This window comes from Prunus persica, chromosome G4 (genome assembly GCF_000346465.2).
Source record: "Prunus persica cultivar Lovell chromosome G4, Prunus_persica_NCBIv2, whole genome shotgun sequence".
Taxonomy (NCBI): Eukaryota; Viridiplantae; Streptophyta; class Magnoliopsida; order Rosales; family Rosaceae; genus Prunus; species Prunus persica.
In genome coordinates this window covers 10,303,413-10,331,136 of record NC_034012.1, presented here as the reverse complement: position 1 = coordinate 10,331,136, position 27,724 = coordinate 10,303,413, and the positions used below count along the sequence as shown (strand labels likewise).

The window sequence follows — 27,724 nt, the reverse complement described above, 5'->3', positions numbered from 1 at the left end:
ATCCTCGGATTTCACAAAAGGAAACTGAAACACTTTAGCCTCAATCTTTTGTTTGATGAAGTGTCGATCCACCTCAACATGTTTAGTACGATCATGCTGAACCGGATTCTGTGCAATGGCTATAGCAGCCTTGTTGTCACAAAAGAGATTCATTGTGGATGTAGGTTTATACCCAAGTTCAGTAAGCAACTTTCTTAACCAAAGAAGTTCACAAATCCCTTTAGTCATACCTCTGAACTCGGCTTCTGCACTGGATAAAGCTACTACATTCTGTTTCTTGCTTCTCCATGTCACCAAATTACCTCCCACGAATGTGAAGTAACCCGATGTGGATTTTCTATCTGTTACATTACCTGCCCAATCTGCATCTGAATAACCATCAATATTTAGATGACCATGCTTTGAGAACATAAGTCTTTTTCCAGGTGCAGACTTCAAATATCTAAGTATCCGAAGAACTGCATTCATATGGTCTTCACTTGGAGAGTGCATAAATTGACTGACAACGCTCACCGCATAAGCAATGTCTGGTCGAGTATGTGACAAATAGATCAATCTTCCCACTAACCTTTGGTATCTTTCTTTGTTAGTTAGAACTTGATCCGGATATTCTCCAAGATGATGATTCTGAACAATAGGAGTGTCTGCAGGTTTACAATCTAGCATTCATGTGTCTGTCAACAAGTCTAAGACATATTTCCTTTGAGAGAGAAATATGCCTTGCTGCAATCGAGCCACCTCAATTCCCAAGAAATACTTGAGTCCACCTAGATCCTTCATCTCAAACTCCGTAGCCAGATAGTCTTGTAGCTGTGATTTTTCCTGTTTATCATTCCCAGTAATAATCATATCATCAACATAGATTATTAATGATGTTACCTTCCCTTTTCGATGTTTCAAGAACAGAGTATGATCTGAGTTGCACTGTTTGAAACCATTGTTCTTCATTGCCATGGTGAACCGTCCAAACCATGCACGTGGTGACTGTTTCAATCCATACAATGCTTTTCGTAACGCAAACTGTTCCAGTCTGAGTAGTATTATATCCAGGAGGAATGTCCATGTACACCTCCTCCGTGAGTTCGCCATGTAGAAAAGCATTCTTTACATCAAACTGGTATAGAGGCCAATCCAAATTAGTTGCAAGGGACAATAAGACTTTGACGGTGTTTAACTTTGCAACTGGAGCAAAGGTTTCTTCATAGTCTATACCATAGGTCTGTGTGTACCCTTTTGCCACAAGTCTTGCCTTGTATCGCTCGATAGATCCATCTGCATTGTGTTTTATAGTAAACACCCATCTACATCCCATAGTCTTTTTTCCTCGGGGTATAGTCTCCAATGTCTAAGTCTGATTTTTCTCAAGGGCTTTCATCTCCTCTTTTATAGCTTGGACCTACTTAGGATCTTTCAATGCTTCAGAGACCTTGGTTGGAATATGGATAGCAGACAACTGATGCACAAAAGCCTTGAGTGGTTCAGACAGCTTCTCAGTGGATACATGATTTGCAATTGGATACTTGGATGTCTTGCCAATATCAGGTGAATAACGGTTTGGTGGCTTCCCATGATTTTTCCTGAAAGGTAATTGATATCCAATAGTTTTATCATCTAAATGCATAAGTCTAGTAGGAGTAGTTATCTCAAAGATATTCTCAGGAGATTGGTCTGTTGGTACTGTTGAGTTAGAGGGGGGTCTTCATCTTGTTGTTCTGTATTGTCTGTATGTGTGAGACTCGAATCAGAAATATCTTCGCATGGATCAAGTGGGTCAGGCAATTGATCACTATGAATGGGCGATTGGTCGCTTTTCGACAGAGAGTAATCTCGTGCTCCAGACTCAGAATGATCAATCATTTCTGTACAAAGGAGAATTTCTTTATTTTCCAAGTCACTCCAATTCTGCTCTTCACTTCGTATCTCCCCTTGAAGTGTAGAATTGGATGATGGGTCATGGAAGAACAGCTCATATTCCAGAAAGGTCACATCCAAAGTGACATAGGTTCGTTGGGTAGGAGGGTGATAACAGCGGTAGCCTTTCTGATGAGTGGCATAACCCACAAAAACACAACGAAGCGCACATGGATCAAGTTTGCTACGTTGATTTTTGTGGAGATGAACGAAAGCCACACATCCAAAGATTCGGGGTGTGAGTACCAAAACAGAAGGCAGAGGTCTGTGTTGTGCAAGCACCTGTAAGGGAGTTTTAAAAGTCAGTACACCATAAGGCATGCGGTTGATCAGATGAACTGCGGTGACAATAGCATCATCCCAGTGATGGCGAGGAACATGAGTGCCAATCAGAAGTGCTCGGGCGGTTTCAAGAAGATGTCGATTCTTTCGTTCAGCAACACCATTTTATTGTGGTGTTTGAGGACAAGTGTGAGAGAGGATGAGAGTGCAACAGTGCCAGCCCCTGTCACAGGATAAGTAACACCATTGGCATTTGCAATACAGGTTCGTCGAGGTTGTGTAGTATTCAGGAAATCATCAAGATTAAACGTCATATGATCAGTTGCACCGGAATCAATTATCCAGCTCCTGGAATCAATCTTATCGGAAGTATGGAATCCATAACCAGTACCATTACTGGTCAAATTGCATTGTCCTCGATCTGTAAGAGTAGCCCACCAATTGGGGTAGCCATGCGATTTAAAACAAGTCTCACAAGTGTGTCTCGGATCACCACAATATGCGCAATCTGGTCCTTGTGTCGGGGTCGTTAGTCTAGAAGTCATAATCTGTGCAGCGGAAGATGCATAGGATACAAGTTGAGTAGGAATTGGGATCGGAATCTGAGCCTGAGTCGGAGCCGGAGTCGGAGTCGAAATCGGGATCAGGGTCTGAATCAGAGACAAATTCGGGGTCGAGGTCGTCTTCGGAGTCGGGGTCGGGGTCGGGGTCGTCTTCGGAGTCGGGGTCGGGGTCGAGGCCGGGGTCGTCAAAAGAGGATCTTGATTCTGGATCGGGTTCGGGGTCAAAGTCTGCATCTGTAGGAGCGGAGCCATCTGGGCACTCAACTCAACGATGGTTTGTGGAGAATGAGAGAAGGAGTCGGTGGTGCTACCTCCATGAGGGTTGAAAAAATCATCAACCCCCATAGCAGCGGCGGGGGTTTGAAATTAGAGTCAGCAATGCCAAGATTGCCGCTCTGATACCATGCTAAAATATGAAAACTATGAGAGAATATTTGTTTGTGGGAATTTTCTGTGTATTCTTCTCCTTGTAGGAGGTTATATTTATAATACAACGAAACCTGAATGGGCAAGTAAATAATAAATTCCTAAATCTATTTGCAGTAGGAAATCAGGAATTAAAGTAAATCAATTACAATTATAATAGGAATTTTTGGTGTGTAAGGAAAGTAAGTCAATATCCACAAGTCACGCCAACAAGTTTCACATTCCACTATGACTTATTTCACATTCCATATGAGGTCAAACAATATGCATTTGGAAGGATTCTCTGATGTAACTTCCATGTTAGAAGAAAACAAATGGGAAGGTAGAAAACATAGAAGATTAATGTTACAAGCAACCCAGCGCTGTGGAAGTTTGACTGATCAGAATGATATAGATCCCTCACAAAGAATTTTCCTCTAAATGCCGGTGATGATTTGAAATCATACCAGAAGTATTTTCAGACTCTTGATATCTTCAGACTCTTGTTATATTTTCTTAAATCTTTTGTGCTTCATAGACTGATCAAAGTGTGACATCATTGAAAGCGAAAGTCACAAGCATCCCTCTCTCGTCCTAAATAGTTCTAACCACTCTCTACAAACTGTACAAATTTACAACCAACTAATGCCAATCCAATTCCAGCCTTAATTTAAAACCAAGCCTGCAGAACTTGCAAGGCCTCCTCCTCATCACAAATCAATACAGGGACAGAGAGACAGCGGAGGATTTTTTGCATGTCTGAAACTATGCGTTCTCTGGTGATTCTATATCATTGTTTTGCTAATGGCCGTACAGGGCAACTCTATGAGCCACAAGTCATCAATCTCTGTGTATGTGGCTTCACTTCACAGAGCGCTAAAGAAACCCTTTGTCTCAAGCCCAGCAAAGAAGGTTAGTCAAATATACCTTCCTCCGTTCATTTGAGCAAAAGACCGAACCGGGTTTATAATTAACCAAAACAGCAACTACCATTCATTCATGGACACAAAAACACACAATTACTCAATTTAAATAAAACCAGCCACTAACAAATATGTTTTTAACGATAATAAATATGTGGTAATATTCATGTGCTCATCAATCAGCATATAGTTGAGTAGACGTACTTAAAAAAACACAGATGAGTTTATTGCTGTATGCATACTGTCAAAAGAGAAAACCTACTTATACGTACGTTGTTGTTGATGACCAAAAAAATATTTATGGGTAGGGCGAAAGAACACACCGTCTGTATACAGTGAGTACGAGAAAATCTCATCTATGTAGAAAAATTTATTTTTTTGGTACTCACTGTCATACAGACGGTGCGTTCTATGCTTCGTGCTCATGGGGAGTTAAGAGGAAAAACCACCGGGTTATATTATAAATACTGTGAGAAAGCGCACCCTCTGCTTTATTCTCACATGGCCAAGAGGTAGTGGAAATGCGCTCATTCAAACGAACTCTCTTTCTTTTGACCCAAAAAAAAAAACAAACAAACAAACAAACTCTCTTTCTCATTTTCACCCTTTAACAAACAAATTTCAGCACAAACAAAGAAACAAACTATTATTTTCACCCTTTTGAAGGATTTTTTTTTTTTTGGTGAAACAGGGGGATATAAAAACCCAGAAAAGGAAAAAAACAGCTAAACAGAACTAATAATACGGGTCTCAGTAACCCCTATAGAGTCATCCAATAACAGAGGCCCAAGCCAAGTCGGATTATCCTCAAGGAACCAGCACCCCAGATCAATGTCGTGGCTCCAAGCAGCCAATCTGTCAGCTACAGCGTTCTTCTCTCTGTAGATGTGGTGAAGAAAACATTTTGGAATTTGGCTCATAAGTCTCTTGCAGCTGTGAACCAAACCAGCCATAGGATGACAAAAATTCAGATCATTACTCAGGATAAGATTAACGGCATTGACAGAATCCATTTCAACAACAATATCCATTATTCCTCTTGTGGTAGCTAATTTTAGACCAAAAAATAAACTCCACAGCTCAGCTTCAAGGATTTGTCCTTTTGAAGGATTTGATAATCAAGAAAGTTCAATATATCCTTAAAGGGAAAAAGCTTTAGAAAGCCGATGGGGGAATTGGCATACATAGAAATGGAAGTGCGGGGCAGCCAACCCTCATTATGTTGTCAAAGTGCATGCATGCAAACAAATCGATCAGTCCATATTACCAACCAAAGATTCAAAGAGGGAGGAGAAAAGGCTTTCTCTTTTTCTATATTTTCCCTTGTTTTGCTTTTTGCTTGACCTTTTTTTTGGCTTTTTCCTAAAACAGAGAGACAAGAATGAGAAGGACAACAATCAGAATTGGCTTTGATGGAATTAGTCATTCTATGGTGGAGTTCTTATCTCTTAATCGTTGGATCATATTAATTAATTTGATTCGATGATTAATTAATTTTTAATCCAATAATTACGAGATAGAGTCTCACCTAAAAATCATATATAAGACATTTACTGTAGAATTCTTGTTGATGGGATATGATCACATGGGCTCGTATCATTTTGTTGTCACCCATTTCCATTTGTTAGAAACAAAGTAATTTTAGAGAAGAATTTTCCAGATCTTACTAACAAACATACTGTAAAATCATATTATATGATTTATTGATGAATTCGCAGTGATCATGCTTAAAGTCTCAATCATTGAAAAAAACAATTAACAAAGAAGAAAAAATAGCTCTTTGCATGAATCCTGAAGACAGGCCTGTTACTAAGAGGGCAGGAGTTGATACGGTCCTAAAATTCAGGTTTGAGACTCTTAGGGCTGGATATGGTCTTATGGGCTATGTCTTAACTTTGGCCTTTTTTGTGCCGGCTTGTGCTTTTTTGGGCTTCTCTGAGGTGCATTTAGACTCATACTATTTACAATAAATAAAAATCTCAAATTCAAACTTTGGCCTTCTAGATACAATAATTCATTAATACACAAATTGTAAAAGTGGATTATAGGGTTGTGTTGTTTGTAAGAGTATCTACAATGGTTAGAATTAATGCAATTTTATTACATAAAATTGAATTAAAACAGTAAAATTTCATTTGCAATGGTGTAATTTAGTTTATTGCAATAGAGAGTGCTATGTGATAAACCTTATGGGACCCACATGCCAATAAACTGTACAATTGCAAGTAAAACTACAGTTTAATTCAATAGATGTCAAAATAGTTCAATAATTGAACTATTGAACAACCATTACTGATACTCTAAGAGTAATAACATTTGAAATATTAAAAAAAAAACATTTGGAGGTGAGAAATTCATTGTTTTCTTATCGAGTATTTTAATTAATTTTTATGTTTTGTATTTCCTTTCTCTGTTAAAGCCAGATTCGTTCTTTTAAGGCTTCATTTTGAATGGAAGGATTCCAAATTTATGGACTGATGTGACATTATAAGATAAACTTGTTTGTTTAGACTAGTACAACTCATGTATGCAAGTTTGGACAAGAAATAAAGGAAGAATATAAAGAATTTCAAATAATTTCTTACATGTACTCAGTGACAGACCCATGAATCTTACCTCATAGGGTCATTGTGTAAAAGTTCAATTTTTTATTTTTTGCGGGACGACAATGTAGGAGATGGGGGTTAAAAGTTTTGGTGTTTGGTGGGTGGGGGGGGGGGGGGGGGGGGGGGGCGTGGAGTGTGTGGGTTGGGGTGGAAAGGCTGGGATCGGGTAGAAAGATTGTTTTGGTCAGCTCGTTTAAAAAAAAAATGCTGGGCCAAAATGACGCCGTTTTGGCCTCTGTGTGTGTGTTTTCTTTTAAACGTACTGCGCTTCTTCTTCCTCGAGCAACAAGCCTTTCCTTCAAGCCAAATATCAAACAGGTGAAGAGCATTTCATGAGGTCGCACAATCAACTCAAGATGACCTTCAAGCTTAGTTCCATAGAGTCCATAGGGTCGTTTGATCCCATTGACCACACTATAGATCCGTCCATACATGTAGTCATTTCAAATATCCTACATCTAGTTATTCCAAATACCTTCAATTGAACGTGGTTCTTATTTTTTAAGTAAATTTATCCTTAATTCTCATATCCAAATCCCTCTATCCAAGCCGGTACTTTTCTTAATTTGATTAGTTGACTGTCAAGTAAACAAATGCAACCTATATATATAGCTAGAGAGATGCAAATAGCTTTCCCTGAGCTTGAGCCCATCTGATTACTTCTTCCCAGTTGGATAGACGTCCTAAAGTAGTCTTCTTCTTCTTCTCCTCCTCCTCCTCAAACACAACAAATGGATGAATCATTGAGCTTATCTTAAAGATTGGAAATGGACTGCAACCCCATTATATTATACATATAAGTTGAACAATCCCAACACTTCTGGAGGACATTTCAAATATCACTACTCACAAGAAGCGTCCACACAAAGGGAGCTTCATATCCACTCAATTTCTGCTTACAATTTACTGGTAATTAACCCTTTCTCTTATTTTCTTTAGTTTCATTTTATGTTTTATGTTTTGATTTAATTTTTATTTTATAAGTTATTGTTGAACTTGTGAACTGGGTTCTATGAACCAAATGCAACAAAAGAGTGTCTGGTATCATCTCCTTCATTAGGAGACTTCAGTGATGCATTTTGTTAGAGGAAATGAATGGGTGGGGGGGGGAGGCAGAGACAGCATTGGAAGGCTCACTTCCATCTTCCAATCAATCTGTACTCTTTTGAAAACAAATGGGGGAGGTGGGAATCTTCCAACCAGTGTTCTGGGTTCATTAAAAAGTTGTTCAACCGAACAATTGATTGTGTAAGGCTACTTTCAACTTGGACCTACTTTGGGTCTTAACTTAAAGTGGGCCCTTTTAGATTATATGAAGCTGGAAGGGCCCAACCCATGTCTAGTGTACAATGAAACTCCCAAGGGCTAACGCCTAGATTTAGAATCAGGCTAAGGCTAAGGTCTACCATTTTTGACAACCAAAAACGTTTCATACAACATTTACACAAAATAGTGTTTCTAGGTCATTTAAAGTGCTTTTTGGGAGAGGTATTTCTTCAAAAAGCACTTGTTTCTACTAAAAAAAGTATTTGGGTTAATTATAAAAATTTCAACGTGCTTCTAATAAAAGCACTTCTGAAGCAATATCAAAAATTCCACCATTGATATCATAGTTTGAAAATATAGCACAAGTATATGGTAAGAGAGTATTTACCCATAGATCTTTTAAATGTTTGCGCCAATGATTTTGTTTATTTATTTGTACAAAAGATATTCTACTTTTTACGGGGAGGGGCGAACTCGGTTGCATAATTGGGAGCATATTCGCTCTAGCAAATTTAACAGAATCCATCTCTATAAACTTTAATACACTCTAGCCAACTTGTTCGAGTGCCTTTAAACCTGGCTAATGCGTTCAATATGGTTGATTATCATACATGCTTAATTTTTTTTTAATTGAATTTGTTAGAGAAACATTGGGAGTCACACCTAGTTTGCGATAAAGATAAGGGAAAGTGGAATATTATAACGACCAATCTAACGTTTTGTTAAGGACTATACATATGTATCCCTAATCCTTATGGTATGGGCGGGCATATTATATATATTTCCTCCTTATGGCTCTTTGTTGGACAAATTTCTCATAATAAAAACAAAAATCCGATGTAACATTTCGTACAATTTTAATGTTTGATCGTCTTTTCCTCTAATGGGTACAATAAGGCCACGTTAAAGTTACCATCTCTCAAACCTCCTCAAATTTTCCATGAAAAAGAAGAGGAAGATCCCAACAACCAAACACGAAGTTTGGTATTTTTTCAAAGCTACATGATTACGTGTGGTATAAGGTTAGTCCACGTCAGCTTCTTTTTTTTACACGTGTTCTCACCCCATTGAATGAAATTACAATCATAGAAGTTGGAGTTGTAAACTCCAGTTGACAAAGAATCTATTTGCTACTAAAAGGATATTTGTATGTGACAGTTTTGTCACATTGTATAAGACAGACCCGATCTCTTGGACTACAAGGGTCCAAGAGACTGTAGTCATTTACCGTTGGATTTAACATCCAACAGTTCAAAAAAGTTTCTTAAAAGGAGTGCAAAAGTGAATGAACCATTGAATTTACATCAAACGGTGAGTGACCACAAATCTCTTGGACCCCTGTAGTCCAAGAGATCGGGACTGTTATATAAGATTAGTACTATTCCAATTCTAATAGTCACGTCACCATTAGATTTGGTAACACCAAATTTGTAAACCACACAAATACTGTTAGGAAACACCCAAAAAAAAGAAAAGGACTATTTGATCAACTCAAATCCAAATTTTTATTAGGCGAGAATAAAATACTGACACGTCATTAAGCGAGAATGAATTTTGGTTCACAAATTTGAAAAAACAAGCGTTGAAACATCAAATGATGTGTACATCGAGTACACCAATTTTTATATTTTTGTTATATATAAAAAATTGAAGTGATGCATTTTTGTTTTGAACTGAAACTTCAACCAGCAGTTGCCAAGTTTTGTTTTCATGCAACAGAGAACTTCAACGTGTGGTGTTTGGACGTGCAGTTCCTCTGAGCCACTTCTTGTCTTTGTCTCTCTCTCTCTCTCTCTTTCTCTCTGACCTCAAAACCAAAATTTCAGTTTCCAAAGCTCAAAGCAAGACCCAAAAGTGACCAAATCAGCCATGGAAAATGGGGCTGTGAACCAGCAAATACCAGTGGACACAACTTCTGCAACAATCACCATAAAAGGCATCCTGAGCTTGCTGTTGCAGAATGTGGATGAAAATGATAACAAAAGGCTGATTTCATTGGGGATGGGCGACCCAACTGCCTATTCTTGCTTCCACACAACCCAAGTGGCTCAAGAAGCTGTTGTTGATGCAATCCAATCTGACAAGTTCAATGGCTATGCTCCTACTGTTGGCCTTCCTCAAACCAGAAGGTAATTTCAGTTTTCTTCTTCTTCTTTTTTCTTTTATCTTCTGGGAAGATTTGCTTTAATTTAATGGCATCAATTGCTTTTTTTACTTTTTGTTAATGGGTTTTCTTGTTTTGATCGAATTCTTGTCTTGGATCCAAGTGCTGCCAATTTGGGTTTGTGGGTTCTTGGCTTTTATGTAGTTTTGTTTCAATCTGCTTTTGAATTCTTTTTGAAGTACTTTTGTAGATTTGTTCAATTAAATAATTTGAACATGCTTCATCCACTTGAAAATCTGTCTTTCTACTTTCACTTTCTTAAAGTTTCCGGGCTCAGGCTTTTAAGTTTTTACAGGTTAGTGAATTCTAACAGGGAAAGTAGAAATCAGTCCAGAATAAATAAATAAAAGTAATAATAACTGGAGCAGGAGCAATGTGTGTACCTTATTAGGTAAGGAACTACTTTATCCGAGTCTTGCCAATAAGTAATACTTTGCCCACAATTAGGCAGTCACTCATCGGTCTACATCAGTACATTAACCTCAAATACCTATCATTCTGCTTTGACAAATTGCAGTATATTTTCTTCCGTCATATGGGTTAGGCTAGTTTGCCAAGGCAATGAGTTCGCTCCCTTGTACCCAAGTTCGAGTCCCTCTCCCTGTAGATTAGATTAATTTAGAGTTCTTTGTATAAAATAAATTTGATAAGGCCATGTTTAATAGTGACAGTCCATTTGATGCATGTGTTGGATTATACACTGCAAGCTTGTAAGGCAAGAAAACATAATGCCCTTGAGGGGGTATTTCAATCTAATCATGTTCATGATGCTTACTCAGTGCACTGTGACCTTCCTGTTTTAAATATGTCAGACAGCAAATAAATCATTGATTTTGCTATAAAATTCACTTTATGACAGAGCAATTGCTGAATATCTGTCCCGTGATCTTCCATACAAGCTAACATCGGATGATGTTTTTGTCACATCTGGTTGCACACAAGCTATTGATGTTGCATTGGCAATGCTTACGCGTCCTGGTGCCAATATCTTGCTTCCAAGGCCAGGCTTCCCTATTTATGAACTTTGTTCTGCTTTTCGACATCTTGAGGTTCGACATTTTGATCTCCTGCAAGAGAACGCCTGGGAGGTTGATCTTGATGCTGTTGAAGCTCTTGCAGATCACAACACAGTTGCAATGGTAATTATAAACCCTGGGAATCCTTGTGGGAATGTATACAGTTACCAACATCTGGAAAAGGTTAGTGGTCAATGGTATGGCATCAAATAAAAGATTGTACTTTAAGGAACCGCGTTTTGGACACTGGCATTGGATTCGGTTGTAACTTATTGTTTTTGTATTGCACTTAGATTGCAGAAACTGCAAAAAAGCTTAGATTTTTAGTAATTGCTGATGAAGTTTATGGGCATCTGGCTATTGGAGGTAAACCATTTGTGCCAATGGGAGTCTTTGGATCAACTGTTCCTGTTCTTACTCTTGGGTCCCTGTCAAAGAGATGGATAGTTCCTGGATGGCGACTTGGTTGGTTTGTGACAAGTGATCCGTGTGGCATGTTTAGAAAACCCAAGGTTCTCTCTCTGTCTCTCTAACGTGCACGCTTGCGCACACACACACACACACGTGTGTGTATGTCAGACATCTTTGGTACTTCTTAATTCATTAATCTCAGAATCATGAAGTCCATTTAAACTGATTTATGCACCATTTTAAACAATCACAGTGCATTGTCTATTGAATAGAATTAGCCCCTTCCTCTCTTCCATTTAGTGGACTTCATGATAATTATCTCCACAGTCTCTTAACCAGTTTGAAGCGCATCTTAAAAGTCTAATTGATTTTCCATATGGCCAAGAAATTGGATTAAGTCTCTTGATTCAGTTGTTTTTCTGATTCATGGGTTTAACATTGTCGATGGCATGAAGCTTCCAGTTAGACTTGTTACACATGGTTTTTCAAACTCACCCATCTGCATCTGGACATTTTAGCTTTTCCCATTCACATCTCATAGTTGAAATTTTTTTCTGTTATATCATCCACTTCTAGTAGTGATTGTTTATCGCTTTTCCTATTCAGGTTGTTGAGCGCATTAAGAAATATTTTGATATTTTGGGAGGACCTGCAACCTTCATTCAGGTGTGCATCTCATTTGCTTGTTTTGAATTGCTTAAACACCATAATACTTGTTTTCTTGATTACTGTCATTATTTGATTTTAGATCATGCAACTTGCAGCTTCTGTCCTCAAAAGAACTATTTCTTAAAGCTATTTCAAGATTGGTATAATGAAAAGAAATTTCAAGTACAAACCGTTTAAAGTTCAAAATTTAGTCCCAATTCCTCAGAAATTGTAGTCAAAACCGAAAAACACAATACAGTATTACATTTCCTCTGCAAATACTCTGTACAGATAGAGAAACAAGTTTGGTACATATTGCTTCTGCTGTTTGAAATGTGAAGACATTAAATTTTAGCCGAAAATAATTTGGACTATGCAAGCCTACTCAAGTCAGAGCATTAACTTATTGTTCATCTCTGTTTCATGATGACATATTTGGTAAGTTATAGGCAGCAGTTCCGCGCATCATCGAGCAAACTGAAGAGGTTTTCTTTAAGAAAACTATCTATTTACTGAAGCAGTCCTCAGATATTTGTTGCGAACGGATAAATGAGATTCCTTGTATTACCTGTCCAAACAAACCAGAAGGATCTATGGCTGTAATGGTGAGAAAAATAGGAGATGAAACTAAATTTTGCATTCTTATGTATTTACATCACCTTCCTTATTTATTTTGTTTGTGATGCAGGTGAAACTAGACCTTTCACTACTGGAAGATATTACCGATGATATTGAGTTTTGTTTCAAGCTGGCTAAAGAGGAATCTGTGATCTTTCTTCCAGGTTAGAAATCGACAAATAGAAAGCATATTTTGTACTTCTTCTCTCAGTATACAATATTATCAAGAACAAATGGAAATTACAATCCTAGTGGATATCATAGTACTGATAATTGGTTTTCTTTAAACAAAATTTCTTTTGTAGGGGCTTACAAAGTTATAAGCATCTCCTTGGTACTTAATGACTAACAAATGAAATTTACATTTGCTTTGCAGGGACAGCAGTAGGGTTGAAAAATTGGCTACGTGTTACATTTGCTGCCGATCCAAACTCTATTGAAGAAGCTTTAAGGAGGACAAAATGTTTCTATCAAAGGCATGCCAGAAAATTATAGATACATTCATACATATATGCCGGTAGCGAGAAATAGCTAATTATATGTAAATCAGCTTGAAAATTCTTGTTGCTGATGGCATGGTCATTTGTAAAGAAAATACTCTTCTTCCACTGCCTATTTGTAATGAATTACTAATAATAGATCATATGACATACATCGCCTTTTTTGTTGCAAATTTTGAAGCATTAAGCAATAGTATCCAGATGATCAAGACCCAACACAGTCGCCAAGCACGACCACAGTCGCCAAAGGGCGACTGACAATAGCACAACTTTTTTGCATCAATATGTTTTGTTCTAAAGTTAACCATTCTTGTTGCTTTGGTAGAGGTGTGGGGTTTTAGGGTTTTACCGTAAAAACCCTCACAACAACTTAGGGAGATATTCTAATATTTCTCATCTTTGGCTAATTAGGATTTGACAGGTGAATGCTGATGGCATCCAAACTTGTCTTTTAATAAATAACTAAAAAAGTTGCACCTTGATTATTGTTTAATTGGTTCCACATAGCCAATATCGTCAGTATTTGGGAAAGAGGCCATAGTCTGCCAAGAGAGTTGTTTGCATGTCAACCCACAGTTCAAAAACCGCAGAAATCATTACATTCGAACACAGATTTAAATCATAAAACAAAGCTTTTTTTAATTTTATTTTTTATAAAAATCTTTCCAATTGAGAAAAGCGAAAGTCACACATACTACACGAATACTAAAACTCGAACCCAGGATCTTACCTTAGAGAGCAATTGCTCCAAAGCACTAAACTAGCGGGTCCTTTGCATAAAACAAAGCTTTCAACTTTTGCGGGTTGGTCATCATTGATTTTTAGGTAAGCTGTCCAAATAAAAAGAACCTTCATATTTTTTAAAATTTGTTTATATAAAAATAATCTAGAATCATGAATTTTTTAGTTTTTTACACCAAATAAATGACTAGACATTTTGTTTCTAGCTAAACAAAGTTAAATTCTAACATTAATTAATTAAACATAAAGTATTTATTTGAAATTCCAAAGAAAACTTTATAAACTTCAATGAACTAATCTTATCTCATATCTCATTTCACTAGAATCTTATTTTCTTATTAGCATATAAAACTTGGCATATAGGAAGAATTAGTATTGCTTCGCTGCAATCATCACACAGTATCTTGTGATTGAATCTCTCCACTAATAAGAGAACAACAGAAAGAACAAAAGTCAGTAACCTGATACACTGCAAGACAAACAGCAAACTTTCAAGGCAGGGGGTTGAAAGTGGAAACAGAAGGGGGTTCCATTTCATTATAATTAATTAGAATAGTTAATACCAACAAAAGCAATTCTATATCATTCCATTTGCTATGCCCTTCCCTCCTATAAATTATACCTCCATCAGTCTTCTTCCTCACTCTTTTTGCTTCTCTGTAGTTAGCTCTGTTAAATTCTGCTTCTGCTAATCCATGGCAAGCTACAGCCCTTGTACTGACCAGAAATCAGGTGAGCTTTTGTTTTGTTTTGTGTAGTTTTCGTTTTTGGGTTGTCCCATTTTGTAATTTACCTGATCATGATGATCTGTAAACATAATTGGTGCTTTGGTTGTTGATGTACTTGCTATTGATGTTGCTGCTGTTGTGAAGACACATTGGATGCTGGAAATGTCGAGGATTTCAAAGTTCATGTGTTTAAATCATCATCCGAGGTGAGAACTCGAAACCCCCAGTTTTTAGGGTCACAGCCTACCAAGGTTTTTGTAACTGCAAGTCACAGTTCCATTCTTCATCCAGTTATGTTCTGCAAATACCTTTCTGTCAGTGTCAGGTATTTTGATCTATGAGTAGAAGGAGGAGAACATAATAAATCAATATTCAATCTAGGATCCTCCATGTGACTGAGATTATTTTGATCTCTGTATGTGTGTGTGTGACTAAATTTGCACTTCTGGTTTATGCAGTCATGTCATTTTCTGTTGTGAGATCAATGGCTTGTTACTTAAATATCCTTCTTATGGCCTAATCTAAAATTCTACTCCTTATTTCTTTTGGACCAATTCTGAACTTTCTAAGCTTATACTATTTCATCAACCAGTTGCTTGAAAAGCTGCATGAGAAGTGGAGCAAGGTTGAAAAACAACCATACCCAGCCATGTATTCCAGCACTTATGGTGGAATTATTCTTGATCCAGCTTTGATGGTAATTCCAATAGATGATCACATGGTTCATCGAGGCCATGGTGTGTTTGACACAGCGATTATCTTAAATGGGTAGGCATTATGCTTTCCTCTTTCCTTCTTTGAAATTTACATTGGCACATCTCAAGCTTTATGGCTTCTGCTTTGCAATGTTTTTGTTGTAAGGTTTCATGCAATTATAGGATTCTAAGTTTTGTACTTTTGTTTGCATATCCAATAAAGGAGCAGAATTGCAGTTATTGACTTGAATTGTGATTCCTGCAGGTTCATCTATGAACTGGACGTCCACCTAAACCGCTTCCTCAGATCAGCTTCAAAAGCAAAGATTTCCTCTCCCTTCCCTCGATCAACTCTTCAAAGCATTCTTGTGCAACTGGCTGCAGCATCACAGATCAAGAAAGGAACTCTAAGATATTGGTTGAGTGCAGGTCCTGGAAACTTCTTGCTCACGCCTGCAGAGTCCTCAACACCAGCGTTCTATGCAGTAGTCATCGATGAGAACTTTTCTCAGTGCAAAGAGGGAGTTAAAGTGATTACATCCACTATTCCCATGAAGTCACCAGACTTTGCAACAATGAAGAATGTAAACTACCTTCCAAATGTCCTTTCAAAGTTGGAAGCTGAAGAGAAGGGAGCCTTTGCTTCCATATGGGTTGATGAGGAAGGTTATATAGCAGAAGGTCCAAATGTGAATGTTGCTTTTATAACTCATGACAAGGAGCTTGTAGTACCCTTCTTTGATAAGATCCTTAGCGGGTGTACTGTGCTAAGACTTCTTGAACTAGCACCAAAACTGGTTGAGCAGGGGCGGCTAAAAGGGGTGAAAACTACAAATCTTACTGTGGAAGAAGCCAAAAGCTCAGCTGAAATGATGTTTGTAGGAAGCACACTTCCTGTTTTGCCAATTATCACATGGGACGAACAACCCATCGGAGATGGTAACGGCTTTCTCTTAAAGTGTTCTTCACTTTTACTACTATTTTCTGTGTAAAATCCTCTCCCTTGCATCTTCAATGCAGAGATATTTTGATTTCTTACAAGACAATGCATTGCTGATTTTTTTAATTGGTTTTGTATAACAGGAAAGGTGGGAGAACTGACAATGGCACTCTCAGATCTGGTTTGGGAGGATATGGTAGCAGGCCCAACTGGTACGCAGAGGATAGCTGTTCCCTACATATAGGGGTAATCAATTTCAGGAAGGCTGAAGGAAGGCTTCTTGCATCTAGCTCCCTCATTGCTCATTGTCCCTGGTGTTACAAATGCCTTCTGCATGCTTCAGCTTTGATTTCTTTGATTGTGAAGATGGAAAAAAATGATTGAATAAAATACTTGAGAAAGCTTTGTTGGAAGGGAAATCTTTTAGCAGAAGTGCATACTGCAAAATATTGAAAACTATAAGGTAGCTTTTTCTTGGAATGGAAATCTTTTACCCCTGAGGAACAATGTATTCTAACTATGAACTGCATTAATTTTCTCTAGTTCACTGGGCTAGCTTCAATTCATGCGTCATTCGCGTGAGATGGTTTGGATTTACGTAATCTCTTCCCGATCTGTATCAGTGTATGCATCATTTGTTTCCTTCTGGTTTTTATTCCAGAGGAGGCAACGCAACATTTAGCAGAATCAAATTTTCGCCTGCATGACTATCCTGTTTTGCCCTATTAGCCCTATCTCATAGGCTCCTAGATTTATAGTCAAAGAGTCCCATCTTAACTTATCTTGACTGTTTTGAACCAAAATGGGAAGGAACAAGGGAACAAAGGAGATTCCACAAAGAGACTTTTCAAATTGAAGTGTTAAACCTAATGAGTCCAACATTTACATCTCCTAGTGCTAAGATCACTCTCATCTAGACATTTGCACTGAAAAAGCAGTCAAACTGGCCGAACCGGACCTATCAAGCCGGTTTGGTCCAATTTCATTTTTTTCTGAATTTCGGTAGTAAAACTAAATCAGGCCGGCTCAGACAGTTTAACCAAACCAAACCGGCCTGCATTAATTTCTTATTTTCCTTTAAAAAAGGTTCGCATTTCCACGTGGCATAAGCCGATAGGTTGGTTTAGAACTTATCATCGTGCTCTTCACATGCCCTTTTAGCATAAACAAATGTGATCATTGATCGCAACGGTGGAGGCAACTTAGGTGCAAAATAGCTGCTATAAGTATATTATGCTTATGTGTGCTAAGTTCACAGTGCACATTCATTTTATGTTGCTTCAGTATCATAAACCAAGTATATGTTATGGTGGATATACCAAAATAAAGGGAAAAAGTATTTTCTGTTTTCTCATGGGCTAAATCACCATGTTCGTTACAATTTGCATTCTAGGTACATTTGATACAGCCCTGAGCCAAAACATGGCATAAATCCAAGTGGTCCTAGATGCATCACAGAGCTAGGCTTAATCGCACTGAACAAATTCATTTGGTTTCCAGAGAAACAATAAGGAAGATAATGAAAATGTTAACAGGTGCATATAAAATGCTCATATTATGGAATTAAGCCAAAAAAAGGTTTTTGCATCAAGAATTGGTGGTTCAGTCCCTTAGAAGATGATCACTTGCAAGCCCTAAATCTGCAAGAAGGTGCCTTGAATCATGTCATGCTGAGTTACTCAATCTTTGTGCTCTCGTCCCCAGTGTACAAGATTCTTAAAGGTCTTTAAAATGAAGAAATGGTGGTACAAAACAATTGAAGATCTAAATTGGAAAAAGTAATCAACAAATATCACCACAAATCATACACCATTGAAAATTAACTGGTACACCAATAAAATGCAAATGTTGAATGTTATGTCTCCATCTCTATTAGAATTTATGTTGTATGACCAAAGAATTTATACTATAATAGCAGTGTTGTCTTTGTCTTCCACTCTATTAACAGTAAGCATAATTTATGGATTTGTACTTAACACTTGTATTAGAAACTGAGCTAAGCACTTGTTATTTTCTTCTAACCTGAAGATTAGCAATCTTTTCTAAAACTTGTATTTCCTGCTGATGCTCGAAGAAAACTATTAGAGTTCCTCGTTGCAGAACAACTCCCAGCTCTCTTCTGCATCCTGGACAATGAAGAGTAACTTTACCGATGCCACCCATTCCAAAGATTGAAACTCCAATATCACATGCCTTGTCCTCGGAAATTTTCCATGAATCCATAACTTCTGATTCCTCCTCTAAACTAGGGATTTTCAATGCTTCATCACCTGAGGAGGAAGATTCTGACCAAAGATCCACCATCTCATCCGCCACAGATGTCTTTCAAACAAGCACGAACACACGCATAACTTGAGAAAAGGAAAAAGGTTTCTTCCTCCTTCAAGTTCCCAAAGTAAGATCTTCAGATCTTGTGAGAGGGTTCAGGGGCTATGCAAGAGATGGGGGTTTTTTTCAATAGAAGAGTAGTTGAGTTTCTTTGCAGGCCAACGAAAGGGCATCTTTCTCTCACATTTATCGTGCCGTGCCCACTGACTACGGTGTGAAGTCGGCATCTTAGGATGCTTTCTTTCTTTATTTTATTTTATTTGTGGGGCAGTGCGCATCAACGCATTGCCAGCGATGACATTTGCTGCCCAATCTTTTGTGACCTTCTGCCTGAGATACACGTGCCTTTTTTCAATTCTTACGGCCCCACGTTTGTCTGTTTGGTTTGAATTTTGAAATTGTTCAAAATTTTTACTGGTTTGAACTTTGAGGCTGTGGTTGTTGGAGATAGAGTGTGGAAATGCGAAATGCATGCATCATCCAACTTAAACGTTTTCTGTATCAATCCCCAACCCCATCCATTCTCCTACGGCTGTAGAGTGAAAAATCAATGGCCTCGGCCCTACAGGTTAGGGGTGGGCGCGGTCCGGTTCTCACCTCAAACCGGAACCGAAACCGGTATTATTTAACCGGTTCGGTTCGGTCCGGTTTAGACAAAAAAAATTTCAAAAACCGGCCGGTTCGGTTCTAACCGGTTCCGGTCCCGTTCTGACCGGTTCCGGTTTTGAACCGGATTATTAATTTATTATTTTTTTAATTTTTTTTTTTTAAAAAAAAAATTTTTAATTTTTTTAATAAAAAAATTATAATAAATAACTTATTTTTTTAGCTTAAAAATAAACAAATAATTCAATTCATACATTTAGAAATTTTTTGAAGTTGAACTTGGAAAATTAGTGATTATAGAAGTTAAAAAATGGCATTAGATTTTAAAATTTTGTAAAACTATAAATATAAAATATATGACCGGTCCGGTTCGGTCCGGTGCGGTGCGGAGAGATGTAAAACCAGAACCGGAACCGGTTCGGTCCGGTTCCGGTCCGGTTTGTTGACTTTTTTGGTCAACCGGTTTTTTTTCACCGGTTCGGTTCGGTGTTCCGGTTTTCCGGTCCCGATGCCCACCCCTACTACAGGTAGGTACTTCTGCCGATTTTGTTGGTATGCAGTTATGAACAATTAATTCTTTGTGACCAATTTTTTTTTGTATGCTAGTTATTAATTCGTACTGTTAGGTCATTAGTGAGACGAATCATAAATTTAATCGTCAAAAAGGTTTTCTTTTTGTATACAATGAAGTGAATCGATCTCTTATACTAACACATTTTAAGAGCTCAAAACATCTAATGACACGGCCTGTTACATTTCTTTCCCATTTTCTTGACGCTTTCGTCTTAGGGTAGGGGTGAGAAATGCAGGCCCTAAACCCTTTAGTCTTCTGTGCTAGGGGTGAGAAATGGTAAGGCCATACGATATGAAAATTTCTTTGTTTTGGTCATCAATCCAAATAGCTTCATTCTTTCATTTAATTTCGTGTTAAAATATTTATTTGGTGTTCCTTTTGGTAAATTATTGTTGCAAAAGAAAATGGACAGGCTATCAAGGTTGACCTTTTTCTGCCCACAAGACAGGCTTTATTAAAGGCATGAAGTAAAAAAACCTATGGAACTGGGTATTGACTTCTGGCTTTAAAAAAAAAGGGAAACAAGACATGTTTCCATGTACTAGTTTGTTCCCATTTGAAGAAATTGTGATATATGCTTGTCTGTAAACTTATACCTGAACTCAAGCATTGTTGGTAAAATAAACCAAATTGATGTATTTGAATCAAGTGGCAGGCAATCAAATTATCTCCTTTTCACATCTCTTCCAAATGTGTGAGTGAGCTGCTACTCTTCCTTTTTTTTCACATCTCCTAAGAGAGGCTTACAAATCTGCAAATGGAGAAAATCAGCTGTAGGCAGCAAAAATAAGTGGGCTGCCTTTGTTGTATTAAAGAGGTCCAAAAACCCTTCAAAAAGTTTAAAAATAAGGAGAGGCCAAACCATCGTTAGCCTTCCCGAGAGAGAGAGGGAGAGAGAGAGAGTGAGTACCTTCTTGGCCTCAACAAAGGTTCAAAAAATGGTCGTTGGTCTCCTCAGGCCAGTAAAAGGCCAGCTACGCTGAGGTCTGTTAAGTGGACAATCAGGGCTCATCAATGGTTGGCTTTCTTTTCGTAAGAAGTTAAGAACGTTTACTCGTGCATTCAAAGTCCTGTTTTAATTTCTCACTCGCTCTATTCATACCCATATCGACATGTTAACACGTAAATCTCAGGCACAAAAAACCTTCTATAAGCTAAACGTCAATTGCTTTATTAATCTTCATGATGGGTTAGGCACGAAAATGTTATTCATATTGTTATTGAAGGAGAGATTCTAGTGATTGACATGCTCTCAGAAACAAACTTCTAGCACCTTGGGGTCGTAAGGTCTCATTAAGTCATATATAATCCTCAAAGGCGCATGCTGAACCTTGGAAGGAACCGCGGCTTTGCTCCTATTAGTATGTTTTTTGTAAAAGTTAGGAAAAAAAAGGAGGAAAATTCACACACAGATATCATGGGGCTTGAACCTTTCGTCTTGGTGAGGAGCACAGGTAAATGTAGGTTTACTACCGCGGACCTTGTTTGTATATATATTTTTCAATATTAAAAATGAATTTAGTTAAAATGTAGGTTTGGGTGTGGAGGTCAATTCTTGATCAACATGGTGCAATGAGACACACTTGTCTTTGGGCTCCAAATACTAGAGAGGCCCAAAGGAAGTGGTAGCGTAGAAGTCACAACTGAGTGAAGAATAAGGTGCTAAAGTAGTAATGAAATGGCATATACGTAGCGTCAAGTCCATTAAACTAAATAAAAGCGCACCAAAAACGCTAACACAGAAAGCGAGCGAGCGAGAATCGGTAGAGAGAGAGAGAGAGAGAGAGAGAGAGAGAGGAGAGTCAGAATAGAAAGAAAATCCATTTGCCGAAGATTTCGATTTTAGGGTTAGCTTTTAGGGTTTTGAACTTAGAAGCCATGTCGACGGTCACCAACAAAACGGCACCGTCTCAGCAACCCCAGCAGAGCAATGCCAAGCCAGGTCTCAGGAAGCCCGTCTTCACCAAGGTCGAGCTCCTCAAGCCGGAGACCAGTGGACACACCCTCGTCGCTAAGGTCCTCACCTCCAACCCTGTCTTGCAAAAGGGCCGATCGGTCTCTCAGCACCTCCGCCAGACCCGAATCTCTGAGTGCCTCATTGGGGACGAGACTGGGACTATTCTCTTCACTGCTAGGAATGATCAAGGTATTGGCTTTTCTTATTTTCCTGTTTGTTTGGTTGCCTGGAAAATCGAGGAAATGATGGGATTTTTTGTGTTTGGATTGTGATAAATTGACTTTATTTGGCCATTTGGTTTAATAATAAATCCATGTGTATTATGTTTATCTTTTACTGATTTGTTTGTATTTGTGTTGGTTGCTGACAAAATGGATAGGATTCAAACGAGAAAGGGAAACTCAAATGAATTAGAGACAATGGTTTTAGTAGGCTTGTGGGCATTGTATTCACTGCACGTTTAGTAAATTTTTTGTTTTGGTCTTCTTCCAGTTTTTTTGGCTTGATTTAGCCATCTAAATAAGGTCTCGTTTCTGAAATGGACATTTTGTTATGTATTTTCTCTCTGTTTGCCTTTTCAAAATATTGAGACAATGCAGTAAATTTGTTGATCTTGGCCGCAAAAAAACCTGGAACAAATGTCTATGCCACTGGTAAAAATCTGCTTATTAGTTATGCCATTAAGAGATCTTTGGTTTTATCAAAGAAAAGTCAAAAGTTACACATTACTTATTCTTTTTGCTGGTATTTGGTGAAGTTCTTAAGAGATTGATTGGAACCACAAGCTTTGTGATTTGTATAGTTTTCTGTTGTTTAAACTCTGTTTGTAGTAGGCTTGGTGCTGTTGAGTGCCATTGTCTCCAATACTTGGATTAATCAAGACATCTTTTTCGTTATTAGTACTATCTCTTTTATATAAATATATAACTATTTTACTATCTGTTTGCGGTGTTTTTGTTAAATCTTTTAACTATGCAAAGAAATCTGAAATGAAAGAAATAGCTTTATGATCAATAGATATTATGGCGGACTTGATATATATTGGTACAATAAGCAGCGTGTTGCAAGTATAAAATTTAGAAGAAAAAATAGGAAGAATTGGGGCATTGAAGCCTTTCTTTAAAAGGCTGGCAGAGTCAAGTTTGGATTGAGTTTGCAGCTAGATGATAGGAATTAAGTACTAATACTTCATCCAAAACTTGTGAAATTTAGTTAATAGTACTTTGTAATATGAAAAATATTACAATGGTCTGGCATCTAATAAGTGCTTGTTTGGGATGGGACCTCTGTAGAATGTTTAGTCTATTGAGGATGATATAGATGTGATATTTTTGGATCTTAGGACATGATTTGAGTAGAACTCTTTACTACAGAAAATGAGCAATATATTGGCTTACATAAGTTGCTCAACTTTATCAGGATAGTCGAGGAAATTTGGCTTTAAGTCTAGTTGAGCAATTCTTCTGTTGCACTTCACATAGGTAGCTCCTGTTGAGTTAGAGTCTGACATTTGATCATCTTGATGTAACATTATGTTTTAACTTTTGAACAATCTGCCTCAATGTAAGCTTATATTGATGCTATGATTAATCCGCCTAACGTTGTTTCTTGAAACCAATGTATTAATGTTCATAAGGTTTTGCTTTGTCTGTTGAAAATGGCTATGGAAATGAATTTCACTCCTATTCAAGTTCTCTTATAAGATTATGATGCCAACATGTATAAGTATTCTAGTTATGTTTATTACAAAATTTTGCTTGGAAGGTATTATACAACCAACTGTAGCTTCACAGTTTTTTGATTTATGTGTTTTACTAAGATGATTATTCTACTTTACTATATCTTTTATTTCTATGTTGTTTGCTCAGTTGACTTGTTGAAGCCTGGTACAACTGTTATTCTCCGCAATGCAAGGATTGACATGTTCAAAGGATCTATGAGGCTAGCAGTTGATAAATGGGGCCGTATTGAGGTTACTGAACCTGCAAATTTTGTAGTCAAGGAGGATAACAATCTGTCTTTAGTTGAATATGAGCTGGTGAACGTTCAGGAGGATGGAGGGGCTCCGCCTGGTAGTTAGTATATTTTGACAGAAGAATCAAGTATCAAAATCTATAAAAGGTTTGATGGTTGGTTTTGTTCTTAATTAATAGTAATATGCTGTTGCTGCTGCTGCTTGGGTTATATCCTATTGATGGAATGTTTAGTTTGGGATTGGTTAGGAGATGTTTTTGTGGAAAAGACTCGGTGTTTTAATATAATTTTCATGGCTTAGAGTGTTGTTCGATGTGGCAGGAACAGCTTATGTCCTTTACTGAAAGGTGGAAATGTAAGCAAGTGTTAATTTTCTTATATTTCTTCTCATCTTTAGCATCCATCAATTCCATACTTATTTTGTGCTTTTTCTTTTTCTTGTTTACATCCATCTGTTGAATTCTTCGGCAATATTATATGTGCTAATTGCTTAGATCGACTTGTTGGTTGTTGAAAAAATTTCTAAGACTGAAAGCTGGTCAGAAAATTTAACAAAAGCCATCCATTTGGGCTTGAAGCACTTGACTCTGTTCAAGTGCATAGCATTCTTGTTCCAATTGGGGTCCAAATATAATCATTCGCATTCATTTTCGACTGTTTATGGTGTTTATGTCGTTTTACTTTTTACATTTCTTTTTTTACTCATGAGTGCTTCTACTACTACCACCGGCCCCTATCCAATTTTCCCAAACACCCTATACCTCATCAAATTCTGAAAAAATCATCATCATCTTTCCCCATACACTATTATTTAGGCTACATTACAGTTTTGGTACGTGTTATTTGAGCAATTTTCACTTTGGTCTGTTTCAATTTTAGCAATTTTAATCTTGTAATATGCTTAGTTTTGCAATTTTGGTCCCAATCAATGATTCTGTTAAAATTGAACAGAATTTCAATTCTGACCTGGTAGCACTACAGCTTGTCTTGAGCATGGGTATTTTTGACATTTCAAGTGCGTTAACTTTGTGAGAACGTATCGAAAACGACATTTCAAATTCGCCTAAAGCCCAAATTTACGTGGGCAAAGTCTCATGTTTTGAACCAACTAAAGACGTGAAAGAGACTTTCTTATGTACTCGGTGCACTTGAGATTAAAGTGGAAAACTTCTCAAACTATAGGATTTTGCCCACTTGCTAATATATAACATTCTTCTCACACCCCAAGATTATAATCCCACCCATTCTCTTCATATTTTCTTTCTTCCATAAACGGTCATTGTATTCCCTCACCAAAGTATGAATCCACTCTTTCAAACACCCTATGTTTGATTATTTGTCTTCAATGTTTTTTTTCTTCTGAAGTCTTTCTTATTGAGAGGGGCGATGACATACTAAACTCTCACATACTAATTGAATATTAGGACTTGAATTCAGGACTTTTCCTGAGAGAGCAATTGCTCCAAACCACTACATTAGTCGGTCTTTTTTTATTTTTTATTTTTTATTATTTATTTTTTGTGTGAATCACTAGTGGGTCCTTTGCCAATGCCGTTGCCACAAAAGAAACAAAGAATCAAGCAGAAATCTCTCAAAGAAAAAGGACGAATACCAAAATGATAAGATTGCGATAAATGTCTAAAACTTAAACATTCCTTCTAACTTTGATTAGATTGCGATAATGGAAGAAAAATTATGAAACCAGAAGTATTTGGATTAGAAGCTAAAACAATTGGATCAGATTTGCTAGGGTTAATGGTCAGAATATGTGAACAAAGGATTTATATCAACTAGCTGTACAGTTGAATAAAGGGTTTTTTCCTTCTTTACATTACTACATTGTTGCTGCCTGAATTCATTACAATTATCAATCTCCTTGTCGTTTTCATCAAGTCATGGATGGTTCATCTCCAATGCCATCTCGTCCCAAAACGGAAACATAATACCGCCGCGAACCTTAAGGATTCATAAGGGCACTGAGCTCAATGACAAAACCTACGTCTTATGTTCCCTAAGATGTTGCAAGGCCTTCCATTTTAAAAATAAAATCAGAGTTTTGCGGAAACATATCCTGCTTAATTATTTACAAGCTGTCTTCCAATCGACACGAAGCTTCATCATCAAAACGAAAGGAGTATGTTACCTCAAAAAATCAGTAAAGGAAAGTAGCAAAACAGGTTTCATGCTTATACAAATGATAGAATAATCACAACATTAATTCGAATTAGCATTTCTACCGTCAACAATGGGACTCAAAATGTGGCGCTCGCATATCCGACATAAGATTTACCTAAAAACAGCCCTCCACACCCAAAACAGAGAAGGAAAAAAAGACAAACAGTAGGGACCAAAAGAAAAGATAGAAACAAAGTCGAAACTGGTGGCTGGGTTGCGATGGTGGGTCAAAACACTGTCGTGTCGTGGCGTAGCGTGGCGTGGCGTGACGGCTGTCCTAAGTTCATGCACTTATTATGATCAGGGAATTAAACGACCCTCAAGACATTGAATGAGTAACATAAGTCGCAGGCCATTAAATATGACACTTGAAACCCTAATCTTCTGGTATCAGAGAAGGCCCGGGGCTAAACATCACATTACGTCCGGTGCATGCATAGAGAGTTCCCAACCACCAAAATGCATATATAATAATATAGATTAAGATAAGTGGGGAAGATTGTGTAACCCTCCAAACGACAGAATCACATAGATAAAACTTATACAAAGAGGGAGCATTTAATTTGGTTGCGATATAATTTTTTTTTTCTCTTGGCTGAATCATTGAGTTTGGTCTAAATAAGACTTTACTCGTTTTTCTTTTGGTGTAGATTGTCAAACTTCTTTGTATAGTTGACCATAGATCGATGATTGGAAGTTAGGTTTCAATCGGATGATGGTGGTAAACCTTATGTCTCCAGTTTTTGAGCTCTGGTGTATAAATCATGATTAAAATCTACGATTGATGTTAATCCACTTGTTTGTTTATCTATTTATTATTGATTAGTTTTGAATTGGATGTTTGGAATTTTAATATTATATATAATTCATCGATAAAAATAAATTTAAAGTTTTATCCTTATTATGATAAGAGAAATGTTCTTTTATTAGACTATCTGACAGACTTTATCTGATGCAATAGGGGCTTTTGCAAGTGGATGTTGTAGGTTATGATAACGTCTCAAATCAATTACTTGCAAATATCCCATATGGGCTTAAGGGTCAATCAAAAGTGACCCTACTCAAAGAATATAGCTCTGTTTGGTTTATGGAAAATGAATTGTTTTTTCATATGTTTGGTAAGTCTAGACATGAGAAATCGTTGCTTGGTCCATGGAAAAGTAAGGGAGAAAGTGAAGCCATCCTCTCAACTTGAGTTTTGTTTTCCCTCACCATGAGAAAGTTTGGGAAAATGAGCCAACATTAAATACACATTTTTCATGACCATTTTGTCCCCATTAACAACTTAGAATTACAATATATTATTAAATGCATTCTTTTTTATTTAATTTAGTATGGGTATAATTGAAAATTTATATAAATTTTGTTTTCCATTCACACTCAAAACAAACATAGGGAAGGAAATAAAATGGTTTCTCCTAGTTACTTTCTCATAATTACCAAACATGAGAAAGAAAACTTTCATTTCCAATTCCTTGAGAAATGACATGAGAAATAATTTACCCTCAAATTCATTTTATGAATCAAACAAGTCCAATCAAAGGACAATGAATTAGCAAACATGCATGCATTGGTCAAAACTCAAAACAGTTGATTAGCTCACAATAATCCAGTTGCAGGGGTCTCGGCATTTTCACAGACGACGCTAGATTTCAAGACGAACCCATCAAACTGTCTCACATTTTGGGGTTAA

General features: G+C 37.3%; 3 protein-coding genes across 4 annotated transcripts; all 3 read left to right on the top strand.

The window, feature by feature from the left end:
• On the top strand, window positions 7,419-13,486 carry LOC18780545 (probable aminotransferase TAT2). Of its 2 annotated transcripts, none has more exons than XM_007211732.2 (8): window positions 7,419-7,599; window positions 9,783-10,085; window positions 10,980-11,319; window positions 11,430-11,648; window positions 12,154-12,213; window positions 12,645-12,800; window positions 12,884-12,977; window positions 13,190-13,486. In XM_007211732.2, the coding sequence occupies exons 2-8, from the start codon at window positions 9,826-9,828 to the stop codon at window positions 13,306-13,308; spliced, it is 1,248 nt and encodes a 415-aa protein (XP_007211794.1). In that variant the 5' UTR covers window positions 7,419-7,599; window positions 9,783-9,825; the 3' UTR covers window positions 13,309-13,486. The 2 variants fall into 2 exon arrangements, with proteins under 2 accessions (XP_007211794.1, XP_007211793.1); XM_007211731.2 differs by having other exon boundaries at window positions 9,676-10,085.
• LOC18778942 (D-amino-acid transaminase, chloroplastic) lies at window positions 14,412-17,014 on the top strand. The gene is made up of 5 exons (XM_020561542.1): window positions 14,412-14,786; window positions 14,927-14,988; window positions 15,375-15,550; window positions 15,743-16,416; window positions 16,561-17,014. The coding sequence occupies exons 1-5, from the start codon at window positions 14,750-14,752 to the stop codon at window positions 16,659-16,661; spliced, it is 1,050 nt and encodes a 349-aa protein (XP_020417131.1). The 5' UTR covers window positions 14,412-14,749; the 3' UTR covers window positions 16,662-17,014.
• LOC18779254 (uncharacterized protein At4g28440) lies at window positions 21,624-24,283 on the top strand. The gene is made up of 2 exons (XM_007212119.2): window positions 21,624-22,071; window positions 23,751-24,283. Exons 1-2 carry the CDS (start codon window positions 21,804-21,806, stop codon window positions 23,960-23,962), a joined length of 480 nt encoding a protein of 159 aa, XP_007212181.1. The 5' UTR covers window positions 21,624-21,803; the 3' UTR covers window positions 23,963-24,283.